The 24,718-nt window shown below is 53.1% G+C and overlaps 12 protein-coding genes across 12 annotated transcripts; 8 read left to right on the plus strand and 4 right to left on the minus strand.

Moving 5' to 3' along the window:
• Positions 1-468: 468 nt before the first annotated feature.
• On the plus strand, positions 469-849 carry MAA_04548 (uncharacterized protein; the record flags this gene model as incomplete). The annotated part of the gene is made up of 1 exon (XM_007822644.1): positions 469-849. The coding sequence occupies one exon, from the start codon at positions 469-471 to the stop codon at positions 847-849; it is 381 nt and encodes a 126-aa protein (XP_007820835.1).
• Positions 850-1,063: 214 nt separating this feature from the next.
• On the plus strand, positions 1,064-1,843 carry MAA_04547 (GCN5-related N-acetyltransferase (GNAT) domain protein; the record flags this gene model as incomplete). The annotated part of the gene is made up of 1 exon (XM_007822643.1): positions 1,064-1,843. The coding sequence occupies one exon, from the start codon at positions 1,064-1,066 to the stop codon at positions 1,841-1,843; it is 780 nt and encodes a 259-aa protein (XP_007820834.1).
• An 891-nt stretch (positions 1,844-2,734) lies between these two features.
• On the minus strand, positions 2,735-3,870 carry MAA_04546 (acetyl esterase; the record flags this gene model as incomplete). The annotated part of the gene is made up of 2 exons (XM_007822642.1): positions 2,735-2,837; positions 2,927-3,870. The coding sequence occupies 2 exons, from the start codon at positions 3,868-3,870 to the stop codon at positions 2,735-2,737; spliced, it is 1,047 nt and encodes a 348-aa protein (XP_007820833.1).
• Positions 3,871-6,419: 2,549 nt separating this feature from the next.
• MAA_04545 (uncharacterized protein) lies at positions 6,420-6,887 on the plus strand (the record flags this gene model as incomplete). Its single annotated transcript, XM_007822641.1, has 3 exons — positions 6,420-6,435; positions 6,509-6,643; positions 6,718-6,887. The coding sequence occupies 3 exons, from the start codon at positions 6,420-6,422 to the stop codon at positions 6,885-6,887; spliced, it is 321 nt and encodes a 106-aa protein (XP_007820832.1).
• A 2,059-nt stretch (positions 6,888-8,946) lies between these two features.
• MAA_10670 (uncharacterized protein) lies at positions 8,947-9,621 on the minus strand (the record flags this gene model as incomplete). Its single annotated transcript, XM_011412388.1, has 3 exons — positions 8,947-9,079; positions 9,133-9,377; positions 9,496-9,621. The coding sequence occupies 3 exons, from the start codon at positions 9,619-9,621 to the stop codon at positions 8,947-8,949; spliced, it is 504 nt and encodes a 167-aa protein (XP_011410690.1).
• Positions 9,622-10,531: 910 nt separating this feature from the next.
• MAA_04544 (uncharacterized protein) lies at positions 10,532-11,088 on the plus strand (the record flags this gene model as incomplete). The annotated part of the gene is made up of 2 exons (XM_007822640.2): positions 10,532-10,610; positions 10,670-11,088. The coding sequence occupies 2 exons, from the start codon at positions 10,532-10,534 to the stop codon at positions 11,086-11,088; spliced, it is 498 nt and encodes a 165-aa protein (XP_007820831.2).
• Positions 11,089-12,698: 1,610 nt separating this feature from the next.
• Positions 12,699-13,318, plus strand: MAA_04543 (Phospholipase A2; the record flags this gene model as incomplete). Its single annotated transcript, XM_007822639.1, has 2 exons — positions 12,699-13,036; positions 13,120-13,318. The coding sequence occupies 2 exons, from the start codon at positions 12,699-12,701 to the stop codon at positions 13,316-13,318; spliced, it is 537 nt and encodes a 178-aa protein (XP_007820830.1).
• A 401-nt stretch (positions 13,319-13,719) lies between these two features.
• MAA_04542 (Peptidase S10, serine carboxypeptidase) lies at positions 13,720-15,620 on the minus strand (the record flags this gene model as incomplete). Its single annotated transcript, XM_007822638.1, has 3 exons — positions 13,720-15,015; positions 15,118-15,299; positions 15,407-15,620. The coding sequence occupies 3 exons, from the start codon at positions 15,618-15,620 to the stop codon at positions 13,720-13,722; spliced, it is 1,692 nt and encodes a 563-aa protein (XP_007820829.1).
• A 2,806-nt stretch (positions 15,621-18,426) lies between these two features.
• On the plus strand, positions 18,427-18,735 carry MAA_04541 (Phospholipase C/P1 nuclease, core; the record flags this gene model as incomplete). Its single annotated transcript, XM_007822637.2, has 1 exon — positions 18,427-18,735. One exon carries the CDS (start codon positions 18,427-18,429, stop codon positions 18,733-18,735), a length of 309 nt encoding a protein of 102 aa, XP_007820828.2.
• A 301-nt stretch (positions 18,736-19,036) lies between these two features.
• MAA_10671 (prefoldin subunit) lies at positions 19,037-20,178 on the plus strand (the record flags this gene model as incomplete). Its single annotated transcript, XM_011412389.1, has 2 exons — positions 19,037-19,167; positions 19,272-20,178. 2 exons carry the CDS (start codon positions 19,037-19,039, stop codon positions 20,176-20,178), a joined length of 1,038 nt encoding a protein of 345 aa, XP_011410691.1.
• A 116-nt stretch (positions 20,179-20,294) lies between these two features.
• On the minus strand, positions 20,295-20,678 carry MAA_04540 (mitochondrial substrate carrier protein; the record flags this gene model as incomplete). The annotated part of the gene is made up of 1 exon (XM_007822636.1): positions 20,295-20,678. One exon carries the CDS (start codon positions 20,676-20,678, stop codon positions 20,295-20,297), a length of 384 nt encoding a protein of 127 aa, XP_007820827.1.
• A 1,766-nt stretch (positions 20,679-22,444) lies between these two features.
• MAA_04539 (uncharacterized protein) lies at positions 22,445-23,605 on the plus strand (the record flags this gene model as incomplete). The annotated part of the gene is made up of 1 exon (XM_007822635.1): positions 22,445-23,605. One exon carries the CDS (start codon positions 22,445-22,447, stop codon positions 23,603-23,605), a length of 1,161 nt encoding a protein of 386 aa, XP_007820826.1.
• Between the last annotated feature and the right edge of the window lie 1,113 nt (positions 23,606-24,718).

The raw sequence follows: 24,718 nt of genomic DNA on the forward strand, positions 1-24,718 counted from the left end.
TTCTTTGTTCAGGAGCAAAGGATGAGGTGAACGAACGATGCGGCGGCGTGGGCAGGGCGCAGGACGGAGGACGCAGGACCAGATGGCAGAGCCTCATGAGAGGCTCGGCCATTGGAGAGGAAGGAGCAGAAATCCAGCAGCCCGACGAAGTTGGCCTTGGCGCACTTTATCACACACCCTGCCCCTGCCCCGTATCCTCCGTATCTTGGCCCAAAAATTGGAGTCTGACTCTCTCGCTTCCATGTCATCACATGCATCTAGTAACTACTATTGACCCCTCACCTATCAACCCAACAGACGCCACAACGCCGGCGGCCCTGTTTGTCGGGCACACCTACACTCGGATCGGAGAACCCAGTCGTACCAACAAACAGCAGAGGGTTTGAGGCACTGGGCGGAGGCCGATCCGGCACACGCATACTTGACCCCTTTGAGCTTGTCGCTTCTGCTCTGCTACATTTGGGGACAATGCCTTGTCTAATGGCCTCGCCACTTGCTGCCAGATTCATAGCCAGCAAACCGGGTTCGCTCTCTGTCGGCTTTGTTCAGCTTCAACTCCGTGTCAAAGCAGGAACAAGTAAGGACCGCGAGGGGATATTGGCCGTCACAGACAGGGCGATTGAACTGTGTGTGGCTGCCCAGCCCAGACATGGCGAGGCCAACAAGGCTGTTGTCCAAGCTCTCAGCAATGCTATAGGCATCCCCAAATCGCGGTTCCGGTTTGTCAGTGGAATCAAGTCCAGAGACAAGGTAGTGGCCATTGGCGATATCCAAGGCGACGGGCCAGAATATACCGAGACGATTCTACGCTTGCTCCGCGAAGCAAGCCATCGAACCCTTACTCCCTAGTTCTCTCTCTAGTTCTTACCCTCTCCGCCACCAATGAGACGCTAGGGTAACTCGTTCGCCGGTTGACTCAACTGGCCGCGACGTTTGGCAAGTTGGTAAACGGTCTGTTTTGCGAGCATTTATAAACGGTCACCTGGAATCAAGCTGTAAAGGCCCCCTTTCACAGACAGAACGCACAACAAGGGGTTAATTTCCTTGCAGCCGCACTCTCGCCATGTCCAAACCAACATGCACCCTAGCAGCGGTCCGTTTGGACGATGTACCAGAGATTGGCCAGCTCACTGCGGATGCCTTTGTCGATGACCGCCAGACCCAAATGAAAAACCTCGGCAAGGAGCCTTACGACATGAACAAGATGACATTGGAAAGCCTGCCGAGTATGCTGCACAACCCGCGCTGTATTGCCATCAAAGTCGTCGACAAGGACAGCGGAGACATTATGGGTGTGTGCAACTGGGGATTTCGAGGGTTCAAGCCTGAGGAGATGCCAAAGATGGAGGGCAAACCCCTACCCTTGGAGAAGCCTGAAGAGACAAAGGCAGGCCCGGAAGAGAAGAAAGAGCAAGGTGCCACTGACGGAAATGGAAAGGAAAGGCTTGACAAAGAGGAGGAAACGGACCCCATAACAAGACTGCAAGCTCGGACGGGGGCTGATTTGGAGGCATGGATGGAAGAGGTGATGCCAGAAGGAACAAGATGTCTTTTCGTCATTGGCCTGTCGGTTTCCCCCAAGCACCAAGGCCGCGGCGTCGGCTCTGCGCTGTTACGCTGGGGGACCGACATTTGCGACGATCAAGGCGTCTTTGCGTGGGTTCACTCCTCAGAGCCCGCCTGGCCGATGTATGAAAAGTGCGGATTTCAAACCGTACGCTCTCTGGACATTGACTTGGATGAATATGCACCGGCGCCCCCGCCCAACGAGGGACCTAATGCGAAATGGGGGCACTACGTTTTTCGATACATGAAGTACTTTGGAAACAAAGGGGAACCTTGAGCCTCGGGTTCCGTTCGTACTAGGACGACGACTTTGGGATAAATAGCATGCTAGTTGAACATGAGAAACTGCCTCACTTGCCTGGACAATTATATGCCATCGAAGTGTTTATTTGCGCCTAGTTGCACTGGCCTTTTTTTTTTTAACAACAGGGATGTTGTGCCTGCCCGCAGCTTGAAAGCTCACGAGAGCCATCAATGGTCCTATGATGCTCAAACCATTGAAACTGCTTCCGCCTGTTTACCAACTCAAGTACCTAGTTTGAGGTAACTGCCTATAGTTTCCCACAGACTTACTAGCGCCGAAATTGAATTTTGGTCCAGCCCCCGCTGCTCGTGAGTGGCGGCCACACCACCTGCTGAGTTGTATGCCCTCATTTCCGTCGTGGGTCAGAGGGTATTCTATCCCCTCTTAAGCAATATTGACTCCTCCCCTCGACATCGAATCGCGCGTACGCCCCGTTGGCTCAGTGGTAAAGCGTGTCACTAGTAATGACAAGATCACTGGTTCGATTCCAGTACGGGGCAAGCGATTAGAGACTATCTTTTTTGCTTGCTTTTGCAAGTTGACATTGATTGATTGATGACTTGAACTTGTCCAAGGAATGCGTTGAGCAGGCAGGCAGGCACTGGCGGCTTGTGTGCCCTGTCTCCATAATTTTTTTCTTGTTTCCTTTCTTCCGTTGGTGAACGGTGAACGGTGGACGGTGGCCCAAACGGGCAGTTTCTAAAACGGGAAGCGAACTTGCACGTATCTGCATAATAAAACGGCACGACAATTGCACATTTGTTTAAAGAGCGATGCGAATTAGAGTAGTATATGCTTTGAATTCATATTTACTAAGCCATCTTTATCCTGGTCGCTACGACAGAAGATACACAGCATGTCATTTCATTTGTAGTAGGTGCCATACTTGGACTTGCCTTGCACAACGTCGATGAAGTTTTTGGACAAGATCTCTTGCATGCGCTCTGAAGTATGCAGCTCGTCAAACCTGCATTCCTGTTAATGTTTCTTCTTCTTCCGCCACGGAAGGAAATGGTGGTAGGACAATGGTTGACAGATGGATGCGATGCTACGTACCACAAGAAGCTCGACCTGGGATGCTTGGAGTCGACACAGCCGTTGAACAGACACGTGCGGAACGGGGCGACGACATCGGCCGGGGCATCGAGGTAACTCGCAGGGCAGTTGATGACGTCCATGATGAGCGAGTGCGTGTCGAAGAGGGAGACGGAGGCGCCCGGCCAGCGCCGCTTGGCGAGCAGGAACATGGGCCCGCCGTAGTCGTACATGGTGTTGACGCTGGTGGTGTACTGGAGCACCTTGTTGGCGTACTCGGTCGTGTTGTACGCCGTCTTGTTGCTCCAGCCGGGGGTATCGCCCTGGCCGCCCGACTCGGGGGTGGCGTACAGAGGCGCGCGCTCCAGAGGCGCCTGGTTCAGCAGGACGAAGTGGCGGCCGCCGGCGCTGTAGATGCGGTCGAGCACGGTCCAGATGCAGTCTACGTAGGTGGTGATGGTGGTGCCCGCCTTTTGCTTGTCGGCGAGGATGCCGACGATGCCCAGGTCGTTGGTGCCGATCCAGAGCGCGTAGACGGTGTTGTCGGGCCTCCGGCTGGGGTACAGGCCGGGGTAGCGAATGTCCTGCTCAAAGGCAGGGATCTCGTACTCCAGCACCGAGGGGAAGGGGCCGTTGATGGCGTCCAGGTCGCGGGAATCGAAGTTGTTGGTGCACATGGCGCCGGCGACGGCGTAGTTGTAGTAGTTTGCTCCCGTGGCGTTGGCGACGAGCCGTCCCCAGGCGTAGCCGCCGCTCCAGGTGTTGTTGCTTGGGGGCAGCATTTCTCCAATGGGCGGCGCCGCGTGGTGTTGGGCGAAGTAGTTGAAGCGGTTTTCGTCGGTGTAGCTGTCGCCAAAGGTGACGAGGTTCTCCATGCTGTTGCTGCCGCTGCGGACATGGAACGACGTTGGGCTGGAAATGGCCCGTAGAGCCATGGACAGCAGGGTGAGAAGCATGATTACCATGATGGGCAAGAAGAAGGGTTACTCGTGGGAGCAACGATTACTGTTTCAATGTTTCAATGTTCCAAAGGCAAGGGGCCAGGGTTGTGAATATTCCCACGCACGAGCAAGAGCGTTTCATCGGCCGTTGCAACAGGCTGTGGCCATGTACTTGTAATATAATGAGACACATGAGCCTCCATCTCGCCATGGCCGAAAACGAGGGCAGGCCATGTTTTGCTGCAGATGCCACGAGGCACGTCTGACGCATTGCACGAGGATTGCGCCATTGACGCATCGGCCCGGTCACTGCGCCTGTGCGGGAAACAACGGCCACGACTTGGTGATGGACTCATGGAGCGTGGCGGGCAGTTCATCGGCCAGATCGGGATTCCGGACGCCCGTCGCGGACAACAAGGCATGAATTACCGCTGATGCGAGCGAATCACGGCCGCAGCGGGCCAAGGACCGAGAATTCACGGCGCACGTCTCGACGGATTCGTAAAGGAAGGGGCCCAAGGACAAGACATGCATTAACGTGATGCAATACGACACCAGAATCTGGAGTCTAGACGTGGACGCAATAAAGCCAAGTCTTTGGCGGCTGCGAAAACGGCCTTGGCCATGTCTCGGCGTGGGCCGCCGAGGAATCGACCAGACCAGACATTTGTCGCATGAACGGACGGGACGGGCCTCTGTTTTGTCTTTGGTTTTTGCACCGCATACCGTATATCCGGTCAAGTACGGAGTAGTAGTCATTTCCGTACGACCGCCATGAGAGTCGACTTGGATGACGGGCCAGCGTCCGTGGACGATTTGGCAGAATGGAATGAAATGCTGGTCTTGTGAGATGGTGCCACTCACTATCCGGCAGGCAGGATAAGTTTTTATCCAGTTGCACAACTGGGCCATGGTTGCAAAATGCACAAGTCAACATGCATGCTGGATTATTATTGGAGCAGCGCCGCTACCCTTGTTTATCCCAGAGTCTGGTATTTTATATTGTAAATTTGTACGGCTGGCACAAGCTGCAGCTTTAGTCACCCGTAAGATTACTAATATAAATTGGGTTAATTTCAATCATTTATGCATGATAGCTAGCCTGAAGCGAAATTTATCCTGGGCATAAATCATGTAGCTAGAGACCTCGGTTCAGCCACTACAAGGTTTCATCGCGTTGCTACATATGTAGGCCCTTTGCTGTTGCAGTGATGAGCCTTCAAATGTCTTGCAAACACTTGCATGGACACTATAAGCCGTTTTGGTCTGGTGATTGAAAGCATGGTATGGGTTAGAGCAAAGAAAAAAACACCGACGACTGCCAGTTTACCGTCGGTAACATACACCGCACTTGTTACCATCATCATCAAATGTTGGATTCGGCAGACATGAAAGCACCTTCCCTTCTCATACGACTGACCCGATGGTGCCATGGCGTCTGTGCCGTGTCGAGGGTGCCAGAAGAAGGACATATTCACGCCACTGAGCTCGACAGTCCATTAGATCTGGAAAACCCATGAGAGTGATAGAGACTGAGCGGCCGATACACGATTTGAGCATTGCAACGCTGGCGTAACTAATATTTAGCTCAAACCTTGCTTGACGGAGCGGAGAGCTGGAGTCGAATTGGTGTACGAGGACCTGGAAGAAGCAGCAACGCCCATGAAAGATCTGGCGCTTGTAATATGTCTCATGAACAAAGATGCTCATGTTCTTTTCTAGTCTCTTGAAGCGACGTCGCTCGAAGCTTTGCTAAGTTGCTGATGATGGAGGGATTGGCCTATCTGGTTTCGACATGGAAAACCATACAGCGGTGCTTTTTGTGAGGGTACCTGCAGACGAGGCGATCAAGTGGGTTTTATTCAAGCGCGACTTTGACCAAGATGTCAACTCTCGCAGCAACAGCAGCAACGGCAGCGATACTTGTACACGCAGCTTGGCGGGATAAAGCGGCAGTTAAGCTCGGGAACTGGGAACAGGCATTCAACAACCTTATCTATATGCATATGCGAAATCTTGGCTGCCTTGGGAAAAGCAAAACAAAGGTAAGAAAAGGCGATCGATTGGCTGGATGACACGGCAAATCATGGGAGCCATGCCCAGGCTGTGTTTCGGACGGTATGAGTTGGATGAGAGCAATGGCCAACGCTGTTGGAACATTCAAAGTCAACACCTTGTTCCATGCGCTCATCCATCCAAGCATGACCCAAGCTCCATCAACGCGGAAGCAGAGCAGAAGCTTCAGACAACTAGTCCAGGGTCCACCACCACCCACATGACGCCGGCACGCCAGATCCAGAAAGTTCACATCACATCACTTGCGGGGCTTTTAGCACTCGGCCTCGGTGCCGTTGCTCATCCTGCATCTGTCATCGAGAGGCTTAGCTGTTACATGGGCGTTTACTCCGTGCCCCGCATGGTCCCTGGATGGATGTTTGGTCTCCTGAGATGAGGCTTATAAAAAGCCCAGCGGCTCCCATTGTCCCTGCCCGTCACATCCCTTCTCATCATTCACGCATACCACCAAGCTTTCGTCAGTATATCCACGTTACGTTTGTTCCATCTCAGCGACAATGGGTTGGTTTGATAGTGAGCATCTCCAACTCCTATCTGCAGTGCCAAGGGCATCTTGTAGTCGAAACAAAGCTAACCAGTGCTCAAGATGACTCCGATCAGGCACAGGCTTACGACCAGGTGACGAACCGTCCCCACGAAGCCAAGTGGTCTCACGAGCTCATCGGCGGTGCTGCCGCCTTCGAGGCCGCCAAAGCGTATGAGGATCATGTTGCCCGTAACGGTATGTCCGGAATAGTCGGCGTGCATCTGACCACACCGATCCGCGTGGATAATGCTAATACTCGAGCTTGACAGGCCACCCTGACGACCACGCCACGGCCAAGGAGATCCTTGCCGGTGCCATTGGCTTCTTCGTGGACCGCGAGGTCGAGACCAAGGGTTTGGACTACATTGATCGCGAGAAGGCCAAGCGCCATGCCCAGCAGCAGGCTGAGCAGGGACTGAGCAGCGAGGGTCGATGGTAGTGGATGTTTTTCCATCGATGAGAGGAGGGCAGTGCAATGTACAGTGTATACACACACACGATTAGATGACCTGCGTGTACAGAGTATAGCTGTAGTGAATGCACTTTACCATTGTTCATGTGAGACAACCGCATCGGGACGAACCACCACCGCTCCTGGCCAACCCCGTGCCACCCCGCGATGACGATATTGGTGTTCAGCTCGTAGGTGAGACGCACAGATGTCATGCGTTCCAAGGAACCACCTCAAGCACCTCAAGAGGGCGGGTTCCTTAGCATCGGCGACGCCACCTACACCCTGAGAGCAAATGGCGTTGAGAAAGCATGACAGGATGCTGAAGAGTTGAGGTGCGGTTGGTTCGTCGGGAAGGCGATGCCGAGAGGTGAGTTTTGAGCAGGGTGCATGCAGGGTGCGGGCGGGCCTGCGGGGCCGTCTCCAGCCGCTCTGGTAGGCCGGTGCCTTTGCATCTGGAGGAGGGAACCGAGATGAACCCCTGTTGACCCTGCCGCATTTCCGATAATAGTGGGGTCTGGAGCTGTGGCGGTGTAAGGTTGAGGCAGGAGCCAGCTGAATTAATGCCATCAATTGATTGATCATTCACCCCAAAGTGGTACTGCCGGCGTTCTTTTTAATAGGCAGTTTTATCCAATGGTATCCTGCCATCCCGTATTCTATCTGTAGATACTGGCATGTACTACAATGAGCCGGATGCGGAGAGCGCGGGGATTTTATAAGCGACATTCGCAGCTGGACAAAAAATAGCACCAGTCGACTCAATTCTCGACGGCTGTGGCGGCTAATGAAGACGCTGGCGATGCAACAAGACGGCGCAGATGGGTTCGCTTATCCCCATGGCATGGTAGCTTTTGCACTGAGGCAGAAAGTGCGCAGTTGTCAAGTGTATCACAAATGAAACGAATCCAACGCTACTGCTTAGATGTATGTATCGACGGCTTGTTCCGGAATGTGGCACAACGAAAAGGCCTCAACTGGCTGGGTCCACCAACCAACACCAGACCACTTACACGACATGTGAGGCGGCCACAGTCACGCAACTCCCTGGGTACCTAGGTAGTTGCGTGGCTGATTGGAAATAATGTACTCTGACGTGCTTCGAAACCGCTGTGACTCGGGGCAAACTGCTCTGTGTCGTAAAGAACCCGGGCCAAGTTGGGCTATTGTACATAACTATATACTGCCCAACATTGACTCAACAACCAAGGTGTCTTGGGGGAATACACTTTAGCTTTCAACATGCCATGTCGTGTGGACTGCCATTGCTGAACTGGATTGAAATTATTGCTACGAGCACAACTAGGTGTGCAGGGGCAGTTTATTCAACGGCAACAGAATTCAATGGCTCATGATGATGATTATAAGAGAGAAAGTGCGAATCTCAGGGCTTTGGGAAAGGAGCAACATCATCATCAATGTTCAATGGCAGGCTATCCAGCTCGTCGTTACACTGCAAAAGAAAATCAGTCCACACTGCTACAGTTGGAATAAACAAGATGAAGGTTTCTTTTTAGTGGGTTTGACGCATCGCGATGCGTGTACTGTTTTTTGAATTGTGTGTTACTGTTGAATTAGCCAGGTACGACTCTCGATTGTGTTACTAGTGGGTCCTGGTGATTAGCTAGCCTTTTTTTTTTATTTTTTTCATAATAATTTAATGAAGGTTTCTTTTTTTTTTACCTGACCTGTCATTTTCTTACCAACGCGGACTGGCAACTGTGTACGCTACGGAATACTCCCAAAGCATACCGGACCGTGTACTCTGTGTCATTTTGGTTACAGTCGGCGGTAGAATATGTTTGCCTAATCATTAATTATAGTAATGTGCTACAGTATATCATAGCATAGGGCGTGCTAATCAGGTCCCAGATCTGGTTATATGCTTCCTGCCTCTCGCCACAACGAGGGCCCAACGGGAGATTCATGCGAACCACGAATGATGCCATCGACTATCAAGCGGGGACACACGATTCACACAATGAGTCTGCTACTCTAGCTTATTCTGCTGTGCTCACACACACAAAAGAAGATGGAAACCACGGCATCAAATTTCCTCCTTGTTCCCCCCGTCTACTGCGTGCTTCTCAGCAGCCCTCACCTTGCGGATAAACTTTTTATATCGGTTGTGCACGTGGGTTTCGTGGCATGCGATGATAAACAGGGCAATGTGGACGAATCTGAAACCGTTAGCCGGACTTGCTCGATGCCAACGGATGCCGGCAGCACCAACGCTTCAATAGTTGCCAGAACAACAGCCATCTGGACCAGGACAAAGTTGGCGCCGCCGTAGTACCTCTCGGCCATGTTGGTGTCCCATGTCGACCACGTCGCGGCCATCATGACGGCAACGGCGCCGAACCCCAGCCAAACGATGAGGTCGATGCCGACGCGAGTTCCCGGGTGAATGTCTTGCCCGTTTTTGCGAAAATATCGAACCAGAATCATGGCCACATTCCAGATCAGAGTTGCACCGGCCTGCCTGCCGTTAGAAGAAACACTTTGCCGAGCGGCGGCCAGTTTTGGGAGAGGGGATACTTGCGGGTGAAAGTAGAATGATGATGACGCCTGGGACATCGCCGAGCTTGATTCCCACCCCGATGAGGATTGTGCAGATGGCCGCGGATAGTAAACGGATCCAAAGCTTGACCGTCTGCAGTCCTTCTGGCGTCGTGCGCAGTGTGTAGGCTGGGGGAGGGACAGGCTGAGACTTTTCCACCATGTTGATGTCTGCCTCTGTTTTGTTCGCCATGGGGGTAATTAGTAAAAGTGCAGATGGGAAAGAAGTCCGATTCTATATCGGCGCCTGGTCTATCGGGGTAACGAATCGCGCCAAGTTCCTTATATATGTGTGCAGCATATGTATCTCGTGTCGATCAAGTTGCGTGGATTCAGAGGCACCACAAAGGTCTCACGTTTGCCACCTTGGTCCCTCGTAAAACGGCTAGCTGGCTGGCTGGCTAGCAAGGTGTCTCGGCATGAATCAAGTGAGTATGTAGAATGGCAGTGCAGTGCCTTCTTCCCGCCCTTCTCTGTTGTGCGTTGCCAAGTGAGTTTATTTCTGTGTGCAACTCGACTTGTAAGTGATGCGCCACGCGGACGGGCCGCAATGACAAAGGCATGATTAAGGTTAGTTCATCGGCATTTTCTCCTCAAGTGCTGGCATGTAGGATTGAACATGGCTAGATCAAGTATCAGCTTACGCGGCTTTGCAAGCGCATTGGACTTGCCAATACGAGAGTGGAGTTGTCGCGTTTCCACCGAGTCATTATCAATTGGCCGAGTCGATGTCTTTGAGCCTTTGAGGACGGCCGACATTGAGCCAAGCAAGGATTTCTGACGTAGTTGGAACCGTCCTTGGGCGCCCAAAAGAGGCGCTTGCAGACCGACCGCGTGTGCCATTGCGAATCCGCTCGCGGGCGCCTCCACCGGTGTCGTTTGAGGTTGTGCGCGATATCACTCGAGAGTCGAGTGGGTGTTTTGGGGGTTTGCTAACTTTGGTTTAACAAGACATGTGCCCCGGGGACCAGACACGAACAAAAGATGAAGTGTCGTGTCTTGGGGCTGCGCCGGAAGATGAAGAGTTCATGTTGCGTTTATTCATGTAACTACTAACCGGCGTAACTGGCATCATGAATCCGTACTTGATCGCCCTTGGACAGGCATTCCTCGCCGTCCTGCTGTTTGTTCAGCTCGGGCTCACTGGCTATGGTTTGTAACCTATTTGACCGTGGACAAAGTTGCCGCCGCTGACACTTTTGGAAATCAAGCGACCAGCTTAGAAAGTGGCCTTGAAGGAAGCCAGCCGTCGAAATCGATTCTGTTCATGCTCGGCAACACCGTCTGGTCCATCCTCGCCCTGGCCTTTATTTCCATCACGCCGCTCGTGTTATCGTATGCGCTGCACAACCTCGTGGCCTTGCTGTTACTGGCAGTCACGACGATAGTGTGGCTGGGCGGCTCCATAGCCATTGCGTCGATACTTCGCGATCTTTTTGAGAATCGCAAGAGCATATACGCCATATCGCAGCCCATTGTTGCATTCAGCTTCTTCATCTGGGCGACGTTTGCCACTCTCATGTCGCTAGAGGTGGTTGGCTTGTTGAAAGGGGCGTACAGGAATGGCGAGCAGGAGATGATGGACTTGGGGGAATTCGACGAGAGCGAAATTAGAAACGCGCTTCGATGACGGCTTGAAGCGTACATGGCACTGCAAGACGGGACTGTAAAATAGGCTGGTTTTGTTTCTTTTCATACCAAAAATTATGTAGGCGCAAGTGATTTATTTTTTGTGTTTCATGTGCCCAATGTCCAACAGTCGACGGAAGGAGCATCTCCGTATCTTCTTCTTGGCAGTTGCCTGACTTTGCTTCATTATGCATAGCTCCCCGTGAGTGAGAGGCCCTGTTTTTACCGTCCTCGACTCCCACGTCTCATGTTTCGCGCTTCGCTCCCTCGCCGACGCTGAGAGACACATCATGTCGCCCATTTCACTGAATCAGAGTCTGAAAAGGCACAAAGACAATGGCCAGGACCGGATGAAACGAATCCTGGCAACAACATGCGGCCCATCGCCAAAGACAAGTTGCCTCTTGGCCCGGCCCGCAGCTGAAATGGCGCACTCGGTGTCCGACTAGGCAAAAGGTCCTTTCAGCCCATGGACTCTAGAGGCAAAACCTTGATGCATCGCAGCTACCAGCAACGTGGTCGCCGGGCTTTATCCCGCATCTTGGCCTAGTTTATCTCTGCGGGGAGGGTGGAGGCAGATGCTTGGCATTGGCAGCGGTCATGGTGTAGATGCTGGTACATACATACATATGTCGATACATTTTTCAAAATTTGACTCCAAATCTAGTCGTCTTGGCCCTTGGCGGCCGTCCGCCTAGAATCACCGAATCGGACACCGGCCAAGCCAGACGACGAGACAGTTGACACACTCACCAACCATGCCCAGCTTGGCTTGGGTAGTTGTCGCCAGTGGTCACGGCAAAACAATTGGCCCTTCCATCGCCCTTCGACTCCCACTGCTCCCATAACCCGGAATACTGGGGGTTGTGTGATCACTGTCATGTAGCAACCCAGGCCCGGTTTTGTGTCGATCGCCGCTCCGGCTCATCTCATTCCCCGCTTGATTAGTAGGCGTGGGAACTCATGTGGCCCAGGGTCCCCTGGCCGTGGGTTTGGTTTCTTTTCTTTCGCATCCTCAACTCCTCCCTTGAAGCGAGAGACGCCAACAATCGGCTCGTCCACCTGCCGTTCGTAGGCTTCAACGTCCGTCTTGGCGCGGCGGCTGCTGCTGTCTCAACCCAAGATGCTGGTACCAGAGAGGAGTAGATCGGCGGCAACTTGGTTGTTCTGCCCCCTTGCCACTCCACCGGGTTCCTCGAGCTGTTGGAAACAGATCGGCCATTGGCAAATAGCATGGCACGTCTCGCACAGGTGGTGTGCTCGATTGGGCAGTCACTATTCGCAAGGCAAATCATGTGGTGTAGATGGCGACGGGCCTGACTGGCTCACGGCGCCAACCGAGCCTACCGATATTCTTATTCGGGAACCTTGTCCGTGGGTGTGGGAGAGCGCCATGTCTATTCATCTCGTCGAGCCTTGAGATGCGGGAGTATATAGATGGTACTCGTTTCCCTTGAAGTCGAGGGAGGGCAGAGTTGTCGAGGCTCAAAAGGGTTTCCAAGTCTCGTCCTCCTCCGTCTCCTGGCCTCCCTCATCCTCTACTTCTTCTTCCTGCCGTGATAGCTCTTAGGGATACCACCTATTTGTTCTTGGCTCTCATCCTCACCAAACATGAAGTTCAACAACGCCATTCTCCTCGCCTTGGCCACCACGGCCCTGGCCGCACCCGCGTCCGACGTCACCACCCCGAAGCGCCAGGACATCAACACCGTCACCGACCAGCTCCTCTTCAGCTCGAGCCTGCCTCAGTTTGAGGCTCGTCGCAACGCCAAGGAACCCCCCTCGTTGGACTGGTCCTCAGACGGCTGCACCAGCTCGCCAGACAACCCCTTTGGCTTTCCCTTCCTCCCTGCGTGCCACCGCCACGACTTTGGTTACCAAAACTACCGCATTCAGAAGCGCTTCACAAAGGCTGCCAAGGCCAAGATTGACTCCAACTTCAAGTCCGAGTACGTGGCCATTTCATGCTTCTTCTGCGGAACCCGTTCGCAACGTGAGTAGACGGACGGTGGCTGACGTGAACGTGAAACAGCCTGTATTCCCAATGCCAGGGCGTCTCGGCCAAAGATGCTTGCGACGGACTCGCTAATGTCTACTACGAGGCCGTCAAGGAATTCGGCGGCGGTGATGCTACCAAGCGTGACAGAAGCGACTATAACAGGGCTGTTGCCGCTTACAACGCAGCCGTCAAGGAAGCCCAGGAGCAGGGCCTGCTTCCAGTCCTGGACTAATCTATAACGTTGCTGGGAATCAAGAGATGGGTTACGAATCAAGATTATCTAACGCGCATGACGCAGGGGTTGGTTGTACATATGCGGCACTGGATATCTGTATATAGTGTGCATAATGAGCGAATTATATATAGCCTTTCTTGACTCTCTTTCCGCATTGGCTACACATACAACTACATCAGATACGTTTGACACATTGGTAATTGATGGAATCGTTGTCAGGAGAGGCTACGGTTCACGTTTGCGAGCAATTGGAACTTGTATGTCGCAGTCCAGCGCGCTGTTGCTTTTGATGCAAGACCTGACAGGTATTGACTATACTGGGCAATTCGTACTTGCATTACTCATATGATATATTATGCCTTCTGAATCCTGCTTCAGACGGGTTCGTTACCTACGCCTCAGCCGGTGTAGATCCAAGGAATAGGAAACGTTCCTTTACCCAGCGGCTTGGCATCCTGCGTGACGTTCTTCAGCTGCGGCAATGTAAAAGGCGTAGTGTCGCTCAAGCTGTGTACGCGTCCCAGGAGTTTCTCCAATTGTCTAAAGGCAGACGTGGCTGCGTACTGCGGCCCCTCGTGGCCAGAGAGACCGGTCACGACAACAATCAAGCCACGCTCATGATGGGACGTTCCCACAACGCCCGTCTTGTCCGGCAGATCGGTGCCATAGCCGCTCCCCCTGCCTGTGCTGTATCGAGGGACATAGAAGGGATCGGTGGGACGAGACTCGAATCCCAGCTTCCCACCCCACGTCATGTTCTGAACGGCCAGCAGGACGCCGTTGGCGGGAAGAATAAAATCGGTGCCGCCCTGGACGAGAATGACATTCTTGGTCTTGTCAATGACATTGGGGAGCTCGTATTTGGACGGGGGGAGAGATTCGTCATATTTGACAAAGGCCGTGTTGACGCACACGCTCCATTCGACCTGGAGAGGCGCGTGGATGGCCTTCTTCACGTCCTCCCGGTTAAAGTAGGGGTCGTCACCCAAGGGATCGTAGAGATCTGGGCAGTGATCCAGGATGTTGTATATGTTGAAGCAAGGGTTGTCCTTTCTGGCCTGCCGGTAGATGCTATTCCACAGGTTGCCGCACCCATCCTTGTACTGAACGGTTCCATTGGGGAGCCTCTCCTGCCAGGGAAGCAAGGAGGGCTGCTTTCCAGCCGGAGGATACACGTAGTACTTCTCGACGTAGTCTCTGTATCCGCAGCGCTCAGAAGTGTTGTGCAGCTCGGCCCTGAAGCGGTCGTCAAAGGGCATGAGGTTGTAGTTTTGCTCGACAAACGTCTCGGCAATGGCCTCGGACTGGACATCCCCGTCGAAGCTGATGCCGTCAACCACCATGAGGCCCTTGAGATTGTAGTACTTGGTGTCGTTGGCATTGACAAAGTGGCTGGAGATGTACGGGCCGTAGTATCCGCCATACGACTCACCAACCACGTACACCTTGTAGCCTTGCATGCTAAAGGTATCGATGAAGTTCTTCCAGAACCCCAGGAATTGTTTGGCCAGCTCATCTTCATTGTGGATGGTGGTATTTCCAGTCGAGAAGCCAACAGTCACGGGCTGCTCGATCCACACAATATTTGTAAGATGATGCCAGCTCCAAGGGTTCCGAACTGGCTTCAAGGTGCCGGGGCGCCAGACGAATGGGCCGTTCTCCTGGAGCAGACCAAGGAGAGACGAGCAGCCGGGCTGGGGTGTGTGTCTCAGTCAGACCCGGTGATGACAAAGAGGGGGGATGATCTCTTCCTTTTTTTTTTCTTTCTAGGGGACGGGCGGGGAGAAGCGACTTACTCCGCCATTGAGCCAGATGGTTATCTCCTTCTTTTTCTTGTGCTCGTCATTGTCCGTAGGAAAGAACCAGAAGAAGAGGTTGTCTTTCTCGTCCTTTTTGTCGCTGATGGGCAGGAGTCCTGAGTACGACTCGCCAATATCAAAATTGACTTCTGGGAGCCCTGTACCGTTGACTGCGAATTCTGTAGCGTGTATGTTAACATCAATGATCAATTTTTGGTCACGGGTAAATCACATGTCCCCTTCCATGGGCACAGGAGACCAAGTTCAAGAGGCCCGGCACACTCACTCTCGGTCTTGTTGTTCAGGAAGCGATGGGGACCCGAATCAGGGCTGGTCCGGGTATATACTGACGGAGGAGTGTGAGCCTCGCCATAGTCGGAGATGTCTGCCAAGTCATCTCCATGCAACTGCTGTAGGAGCTGGCGGTGGCTCTCGGAAGTGCGCGCTGCTGCGGTGGCAACCAGGAGTCCCAACAGGGACAGCACCAATTGGTTCTTCATCATGAGTAGCTCGCTTGAGGCCGAGAGATGCTTGAGCTGGCTTGGAAGGGACTCTCGGGTTCTCAACCATGGCATTTATATACCGTGGAGGACATGCAGCTTAGTAAAATGTTACTCTCTCGTGTCACCCGTGTCTCCGCGTCTAAGCTCTGTGTGACTCCGAACGGTATATCGTCATTTCGCTAGGCACAGGCCCCTACTACATGCAGTCTGATCATCGACATGCAATACTTGTTTTGGTCAGAGCAAAGGGTCGGCCACCCGGGCACCTTTTTGGGCAACCGGCAACTCACGCATGGCAATGCGAGCTGTCCACAAATGCCCTAATCCGATGGCATTAGGCTGGCTGGATGACAGGATAGCGCAGTCCCCGGCTTATCATTGCCGGATTCTCCGTTGGATCGGGGTGGGATCGATGATAGCGGTCAAGCCGCAAGGCGAGAGTCTGCAGTATGCATCACTGGAAAGCTACGCTGAGTTCCCTTGCAAGTGGATCTCGAGTTTGAGGACTTGCCTATTGCAGTATATGTCTTATGGATAGGGATTTGCAAAGTTCAAAAAGTTCCCTCTTTCTTTGGTTCTGCAGCGGCTGGGAGACACCGAGACAGGCCCTACCGCATGACGCAATACGTCGAGTCGATGGTAATGAGTCTAATGACGCGCGGAGGAGCAGCCATGAGCCCATCATTGTAGAGTCGTAATTGGTGCGCACAAGCACGTCCTATAGTCCGTTAATTAAAGAATAATGGGAACAACCCGGCTTCTGCCATGAACTTTGAAGAAACAACACATGGCAAAGATAGCGAACCCTCGCCGACGTTAGTTTGTTACCTAATGAGTCATGGATTGGACATATCGCACGGAGGAAGGCGCGAAGGTCGTTCCAAAGTTGCCGCCCGACCCGGCGACGTGACGCCGCCTCTCGCGGCCACACCTACTAGGCGTGTTTCCCTGCCTGTTTGGCCGATTATACCGACCAGACTCGGATTTGGAAATTGTCCGCGCCACCACCAAGGCACTGCTTGCTACTGCTACTAACATGATGCCTAGCGACTTGAACCGAGTGCGACAGGTAATTGCTAAGGGATTAGCTGATACGACGTGCATTTATTAGCCTCTTCACGATGAAGCAACTGCGAGGCCAAGTTGCAGCGTGACCCATCTAATTACATCCCAAGGCGCGCAAAGCAGTCGAGACTACCACCTACATAAGAGCTTGAGGGCTCCTATAAGATGTCCCCTTTGTTCCTCCCCAAGCATTGATTTTGCCCTCCAAAGCCTCTGTCATCTTCTTTACACCAACTGTTTTATCTTCCACTACACCATGACTTTATGGCAGGAAAACACTTTCTATCAATCACAATCTGGATACCCACTCTGACCTCTCAAGTGTTGGTCATCAGCCCACGGAATCTCCAGAATCACGACAAGGAGAGGATGATGTGCAAGGGGCAAAGGGAGGTCAATTTCTTCTTCGCATCGACGGACAAGCCCCCGAATGCAATGAAAAAAAAAGGAAGCGTGCGTCACCTGGAGGTGTGTAATACCAGGGACACAGGAACAGAAATCAAACATTATGCCGGGTACTTACCAAACCTGCTGATCATGCCAGGGTGTTAGTAGCCTCACGCAGGGCCCTGGCAATCTCAACACCCAACCTGGCCTCTTGAGCGTCAGTGATGAGCGGCGTGTTTCAAATATAAAATGAGATATGTATACGTGGAGAGGAAAGAAAAGAAAAGAAAGCAAAATTGAACACGACAAGGACGCGAACTTATGCATTTCGAAAGCACGTGCTCGCTTATTGTTTCCTCTTTGTAAAGTGTTCCGTGAGGTTTCAAGGGAAAGAATAAACGTCACTGACCAAAAGGGTAGGTATGGCACTGGGCGAGATTGTCACAAAGTTGGGAAAGCGCAACATCGGAGGCAGGCAACTTGTCAGCTGCCTTGCTTGCGCTTGCCTCAGGAGAGCCACTCGGCAAGGGACACTCGAGCCCTCCGAGTAGTCTCTGTGATGGACCATCAAGCAGGCACGGAAAGAAAGGTCAACTTCAATGTTGTCACCAACGCGCTGAAGACTGTCGAGATGGGAGCCGGCGTCCCTGACGACGCGCCTTGTTTGGCGCCCTCCTCGCGACGCTGTACATCTCCGGCACGCCCAACTCCCTGCAGCCTGAGATTTTTCGGCGACGACGACGACGCCCGCGCGAGGTTCGTGTTCGTCAAGCCAAACCGCAACTTGGTCCTAGGGCTGGCTATACTCTTACCGGCCGTATGTTACTTCTCCTTTTTTTTGTTGTGTGTTACCACTGGACTCACTGTGCATACGCCAGTTTTTCTTTTACATCTCTCACATACGGCCATACCTACCACTGGCACCAGAATATACGGGTTCCCATGAGACCAACCTCTTCGAGGACAAGTTCAGGACCATCTGCCTAATCTCTTTGAATCTGGCACCGGCCACGTCAGGTACAGCCCGTTGGTGGACTCTCGGGGATCAGCTTCATAGAATCGGCAAATTCCAAAAGTTCATCTTTTTTCAGGGTATTGGGATCCACCCATATTACAGCGTTTGGAAGAGACATAAACCCCAGTCCAGAGTGGTGGCCATTTTACTCGTAGTGACTTTTAAGCCAATACCCCTGCATGGCTTGAAACCGGGGAAATCCTCTACCTTTGCCTCCTAAGTCCTTTCATGTTGTTATTTACTACGTGTGTGCATATATGGCGGGGGTACAAGGATCTAAAACACTATAAAGGCTGATCATTCGTCATACGGACGATTTCGAGACCGACGCCAAAAATGGCAGCTAAAGACTGTCTGAAAGTTTCGGATGCCACAACCCTAGTTCAACGCTACAGAAATGTATCAGCCGGTGGAGATGGCCGCCGCCCCTATCAGCTGGACAAATTCATTGTCTCCGTGCTGTGCCGACTGTCCCGACCTGCCAAAAAAGGCAGTGGTAGCCACAGCATGGCCAGCAACGTTGACCATTCAGAGCCCGGAACTACTCCCAGTGTTGACCCCGTTGGCGTCGATAGACGGTCGTCAAGAACGCAGATTATTCCTGCTGCGGACAGGATTGACGGTCAGCGGCGGAGCGTGGACTGATAGAAGCAACAGGCAGACGGTGACTTGGACGAATATATATAATAACTACCGTGGCCGTCAAGGTCCTCATCGCACAACTAGATGAACGCCCCATCAGAGTCCAGACTAGCCCCCACGTTCCCCAGACTGTGTCTGCAGTTTGTACAAACTAGGCTATTCAAGATTGTTGCCAAGTGTTTTCGCCAAGCCCTTTCGCAGTTTCCATTTCCTCTTTCGGCCATTCGAGCAACTAACTCAGGTGGTTGTTAAATAAATCCAGGACAATTTACACAACAGGACAAATATACTCGTCAGCAACGTCATGTCGCCGCTTGTAAGTATTATTCTAGTTGGTCTTTCCGCCACGAAAGGCGCCTATGCTTGGGGTAAACTCGGCCACGCCACCGTCGCCTACATTGCCCAGCACTATCTATCCTCCGAAGCGGCATCATGGTAAGCCCCCATCGGGGTGGTTTTCGAATCCGAGTGGGCTACAAGCGTTTGCTGTCTATGCCCCTAGACCGACTGATGCTAATCGAGACTTGCCAACACAAAAGGGCGCAGGGTGTCCTCGGCGACACCTCCGACTCATACCTGGCAAACATTGCCTCTTGGGCCGACGACTATCGGGCCACGGCCGCAGGCAAATGGTCGGCCCCACTTCACTTCATTGACGCTCAAGACAGTCCTCCGACGAGTTGCAACGTCGACTATAACCGCGACTGCGGCAGCAAAGGATGCTCCGTCTCAGCCGTGGCCAACTACACCCAGCGTGTCGGGAGCAAGAGCCTGAGCAAGGACAACATTGCCCAAGCACTCAAGTTCCTGGTTCATTTCACCGGAGACTTGACGCAGCCTCTGCACGACGAGGCCTACCAGGTCGGCGGCAACAATATCAAGGTCACCTTTGATGGATACCAGGACAATCTGCACGCTGACTGGGACACGTATATCCCCGAGAAGCTGGTTGGAGGCGGTGCCTTGACAAATGCGCAGAGCTGGGCCAACGATTTGATACAGCAGATTACCTCTGGGAGTTACCAATCTCAGGCGGCAGATTGGATCAGGGGAGATGATGTCGGAGACGCCATAGCGACGGCGACCAGATGGGCTTCGGAAGCCAATACTTTTGTTTGCTCCGTCGTGATGCCCAATGGCTCCGCGGCTCTGCAGCAGGGCGACTTGTACCCCAAGTACTACAACGCTGTCATTGACACCGTCGAGCTGCAGATCGCCAAGGGAGGATACCGTCTCGGGAACTGGCTAAACAACATCTACAAGTCTACCGTGGCCAAGCGGGACGTTGGAGGCATTGAGGGCGCAGAGGTCAAGCCTGCCGAGCTGCCAGACCTCATGGGTTACGATTTTCTCCCAGAGCCTCGTCCTCTGAGTCGTGCTCAACTTGCACGGGCTGCCATGGAGGGCGATTGCTGTGGGAAGGGGCGCGAGGGCCACCAGCACTAGGCGTTTTGTCGAATTAAGGTTTCATCATGAAATTTGTGCACATACATGTTCTGCTAGTTTGTCTACCCAGCTCGGGCTCATCTTGGCCCATCTCCCTCTGCGCCTCAGCTGCTTAATTAATCCTTGATTTGATTGACGGTTTCCACGAGAGAGACCAGTCTCCCGTCCTCGGCAACGACTCCAAACATGAACGTCTCGGATTTCAAAACCGTACCGTCTTCCAGTGTCGTTATCCCAACGTGTCTGTCGGCTACCTGGGGCCCGTCGCGGAGGAATTGGGTAATGGTGAGAGTGACTCTGGGCACATTCTGGCGTAGCCAGCGCATGTGCGACACAAACGCCGCAAAGTCGCGCGTGCCATCCTGATCTCGCAGAGTAAAGTTGGGGGCAAGCAATTTGGATAAATCCCCTTCTGTGTCTTCTGGCTTGCCTGAAAACAGACTCATTAAGGCGGCTTGGTAGGTGTCCTTGTGGTCTGTGAAGGTGGTTCGGGAGGCCATTATTGAGGTACGTATAGTATTGAGAAGATGCAGAGTGTTCTTGGTCCCTATTCTGTAGGGGCGGTTTTTGAAAAGCTTTCTGTAAAGCACACAAACCATGGATTTTATATTCTGGACCCTTGATCGTGGAAACTGGTGCCTGGAAGAATGTCTGGGGATAGTTCTGGCGCTGCCTGGCCAATATCTATACCTCCCTTAAAGTGGCCTCATGTTTTCGCTGTAGGCATCCATCGCAGGCACGAGCTTTCCGGAGCAAATCCGGACAGGAAGCAGATTCCTAATTACGAATCACAAAATACCGTGCAGCGTGCGGGTTCCGAGCAGAAAGGCCCATCGTCATTCATGGCGCCCGTCAACAACCACTCAAGGCCACCAAGTCATCAGGACCCGTGGGGCCCTGCTAGTTTCGCCACGGGTTATCAGTTAATACTCCGTACTTATCTGTCGCATGGAGCGAGGCCATCCCCTCGTTGGCCTTCGTTGTCGCTTTGCCATAGGGCCGACAAGAGAGGCTGTGGATAGTCCATGTCAAGACTCTTTCCCACTTGACAATATCCAAACGGAGATTTTCGATCCGTATGATATATAGCTGTCCTTGTACAAGCCGGCACCGATATCCGAAGCCCTGGAAATAAGCGGCTGAGTGACGCGAATCATCTTGGCTGCGCCACCAACCTTGGATGGCACAGTCAGACGGCCTAATTGATGGGAATCTCGCCGCCAGGGAGCAAAGCATAATCTTGTAAAGAGGCAACCGATGGTGGCTTGCTCTCCACATTCGGGGGCACCGAGTCAGATCAGACATGCGACGCCTTCCCCAGTGCGGCAGGCGTTTCGGCGCTGTTTCTCACGATTTCGCATCATTGGCCGGTCAGATAGCTTCGCTGGCAATACATATGTTGGTTCTAATAAGTACGGAGTATTCAACGCCGCCTTTGTAGCTTCGACCGCGTCTACCACGTCTTCAAAAAGGGCACACACAGCGCGGGCGTCATTGCTGGGCTGTACAGGCTCAGAAACGGACTTGTGTGACGTGGCTGCCTCCCACCACCCTGGTACAGTTTGTACAAAATCCCGGGGATTTTCTCGATTCCTTCCGCATTGGTATCAGCTTTTCGTGATTTTTGAATAAGTTGTCACTCTCCCGCCGCCAATTCCCGGCTTGTTTGAAACCAGCCTCGGGTACTCTACTACTGAGAAACATCGAATTGCTCAAGCCTTGGCGCAAACACACCTGACCCCGTCGCAATACTTGCTGGAGAGGGCAGGGGGGAGATTGATTGTACTCATGGTGTTTAGTGGACTGCCCTCCACGGCATGTCTTTCATGCCGACAGAGGAGGTTAAGAGTAAGCCCTGCGTCGGCACCCTCAGAAGCCTGCACAATGCAGGACCCCTTGCGTCTCCCATCCGTGGCATTGAACGAGGGTAATTTGAAGGCGACAAAGACACCATCTAACACATCCCGACATCTAGTGCGACCGAGTGCCCACGGGATGCTCGCCATGCAAGCGCAAAGGAATAGAGTGCTCCGGATACCGGGATCCATGCGCCTTGCGAGTCCGAGATGAGACGAGCCGCACGACGCGCAAGTTTGCAAAGGCTCCAAAGGCTCCAACGAGGAGGAAAACACTACACCGTGTACCAGAGCCGGAGGCGGGCGCCAAACATCCCGTTGAGCATCTAATATGGCCGTTCAGCCAACTGGTAAGCTCCCTGATGGGAGATCCCTCGTATCCCTTGCGGCAAAATCTACAGGAAGCATCCATGGCATACTTCCTGACGTCCTACATCACCGCTACCCCTTTCCAAAGATATGTGCCCTCATTCTGCCTGGCAGATGCAGATCCGGAAGACGCATGCTCCATCACCATCTCGGCCACGGCGCTGGCTGCATATTCACGCCGCGTCCGGTCCGCCGAATATCTCGAATGCGCAAGGCAAAAGTACGCAGTCGCACTGACCCGGGTCAACGAGCTGTTGTCCAACCCTGAAGCCGCGGTCCTCGACAGAACACTCGTCTCCGTCTTGGTGCTCGGCCTGTTCGAGGCCATTGTCTTTGAGGCCGGCAAGTCGCCCACGAGCTGGACGACACACACCGTCGGTGCCATGCAGCTCCTGAGATTGCGAGGGCCGCAGCAGTTCAAGTGCCCCCTCTCCCGTAAAATGGTCGCCCACGCCAGCAACAACATCAAAACTAGCTGCATTCAAAGGTCGATCCCGGTGCCAGACGACTTCGTCGCGTTGGACAAGCAGCTCACACTCCTGCACGACCCCAACGATCCCTCTGTCAAGTTGGCGCCCATGGTTCAGCAGCTTGCCTCCATCAAGGCAAGGGCCATGGCTGGCCCTGATTGCAATCTAGTCCACGAGGCTCTGGAACTAGACCGCCGAATTGTCGCCTTCTCCAATGAGTGTCCCGCCTGGATGTCGTACGCGGTCGAGCCCAGTTCTCATGCCCCTGGCTGGGCGTATGGCGGAGTCTGCCATCGTTATCCCAGCGCGTACGTCGCCAAACTATGGAACACTGTTCGGCTTCTTCGCATATTTTTAGTCGTCTTGATCAGGCAAGTCGCCTCCGGGCAGCTGGATCCTGATCTCGCTCGACTTCGTCTGCCCGATGGCGAAGCCAGCCTGGCTGATTACTTGTCCGGGCTTCAGCAGTACGCGAGAGAAAACATAAAGACCATTACAACGGGGGTTCTCGCCAGCATCCCCAGTTTCATGGAGGTGGACGATTTCGGGCGACGATTCGCGCCTTCGGGCAGGAGTCTGGCCTGGCCCCTGAGTATCATTGAGAACACCGACATGTGCGCGGAGGCGGCCAGGGAGCATGCCTACGAGAACTTGGAAATGCTGGCTGGGGATCTAAACATGCCTCAGGCGGTGCATCCGTCACGATTCCCAGGCATCAGAGAAGACTGGTGAGTGACCCAAAGTCCATTTCATGTTTGGAAAATCCATAGTGTTGCTAAATCGTTCCTCCCCAAGGATGCACCTGTTCCATCTCGGATAGTACCAGGAAGCAGAGGCCTTAAGAGCTGTCAATTTATACGACTCGGTACACGACGGAGGTTCTGGAATCTTTGCAAGTACGACAGCCCCGGGACGGGACGGGGTGTCTGGTGGAACACTAGATTCATGGGTGACTGTGTAGTTGGTTCACCTTTTTTTTTCTCCCTCTTCACAGATGCTCCTTTGCCGGCTGGCCGGACAATTTGTTGTACAGCCTTGTATTGAAAAGACGTGTCAAAATTGAACGTGGCGTCTATTCCTCTTCTTCAAACACCTTGGCTGTCGATCCTCCGGCGAATACCGTTGGGCAAATGGGACACCCCTTCTGCCGCGGGACAAGAGCCATCTGTGCGTGTTTGTACTAAAGACGATGGCAAGTATCATTAACAAGCACACAGGTCCATCTAGCACTTGGTGGACCTGTTTTTGTCAAACAGTTTATATATGCCCTAGTTTCTCCGTTTCATGTTGAGATGGTCGTGCTGTCAACGCCTGCTAGCACAAGCAGGCCAAGCTCAAAGTTCAGTGTCCATTGGCAGGGGGTGCTTTCATGTCGTCCTAAATCGGGCCATTTTGTCTTGGACCTGCTTTCCACGGCGGTCGCACCAAGACCCCCAAAAGGTCTCGTCGAACGGTATTCCCGACGCAAGCAAGACTTCCCAAATCCGTCCGAGTGCTTGTCTCTCATTGGCTTGTGCGTTTCCAACTAATATGTGACCGGTCGCAGTCGGGGTCGTGTCTCTCGTCAAGAACGCTGGTTGGGTCGTCCTTTTGGGGGATGTACTCGGCAGAGGTCATCAGGCAATCAATGATCGACGAGGTGCGTGATGCTCGAAAATTCGGCAGGCCGGCGGGCTCAAAGTCACAACCCATGCATTCATGAAGTATTTGTTGACGAACAACTTGGTATGGCGGCGAGGTGCTGCAATACTAGGCCACCACGACTGTCAACTCCAGTCCGCGTCGAGATGTGCCCGGTATCCAGAGTACACGGGCCCTACTTACCACCGTGGAAGACCAGTTTCT

This window comes from Metarhizium robertsii (assembly GCF_000187425.2).
Source record: "Metarhizium robertsii ARSEF 23 chromosome Unknown MAA_Scf_1, whole genome shotgun sequence".
NCBI classification, from domain to species: domain Eukaryota; kingdom Fungi; phylum Ascomycota; class Sordariomycetes; order Hypocreales; family Clavicipitaceae; genus Metarhizium; species Metarhizium robertsii.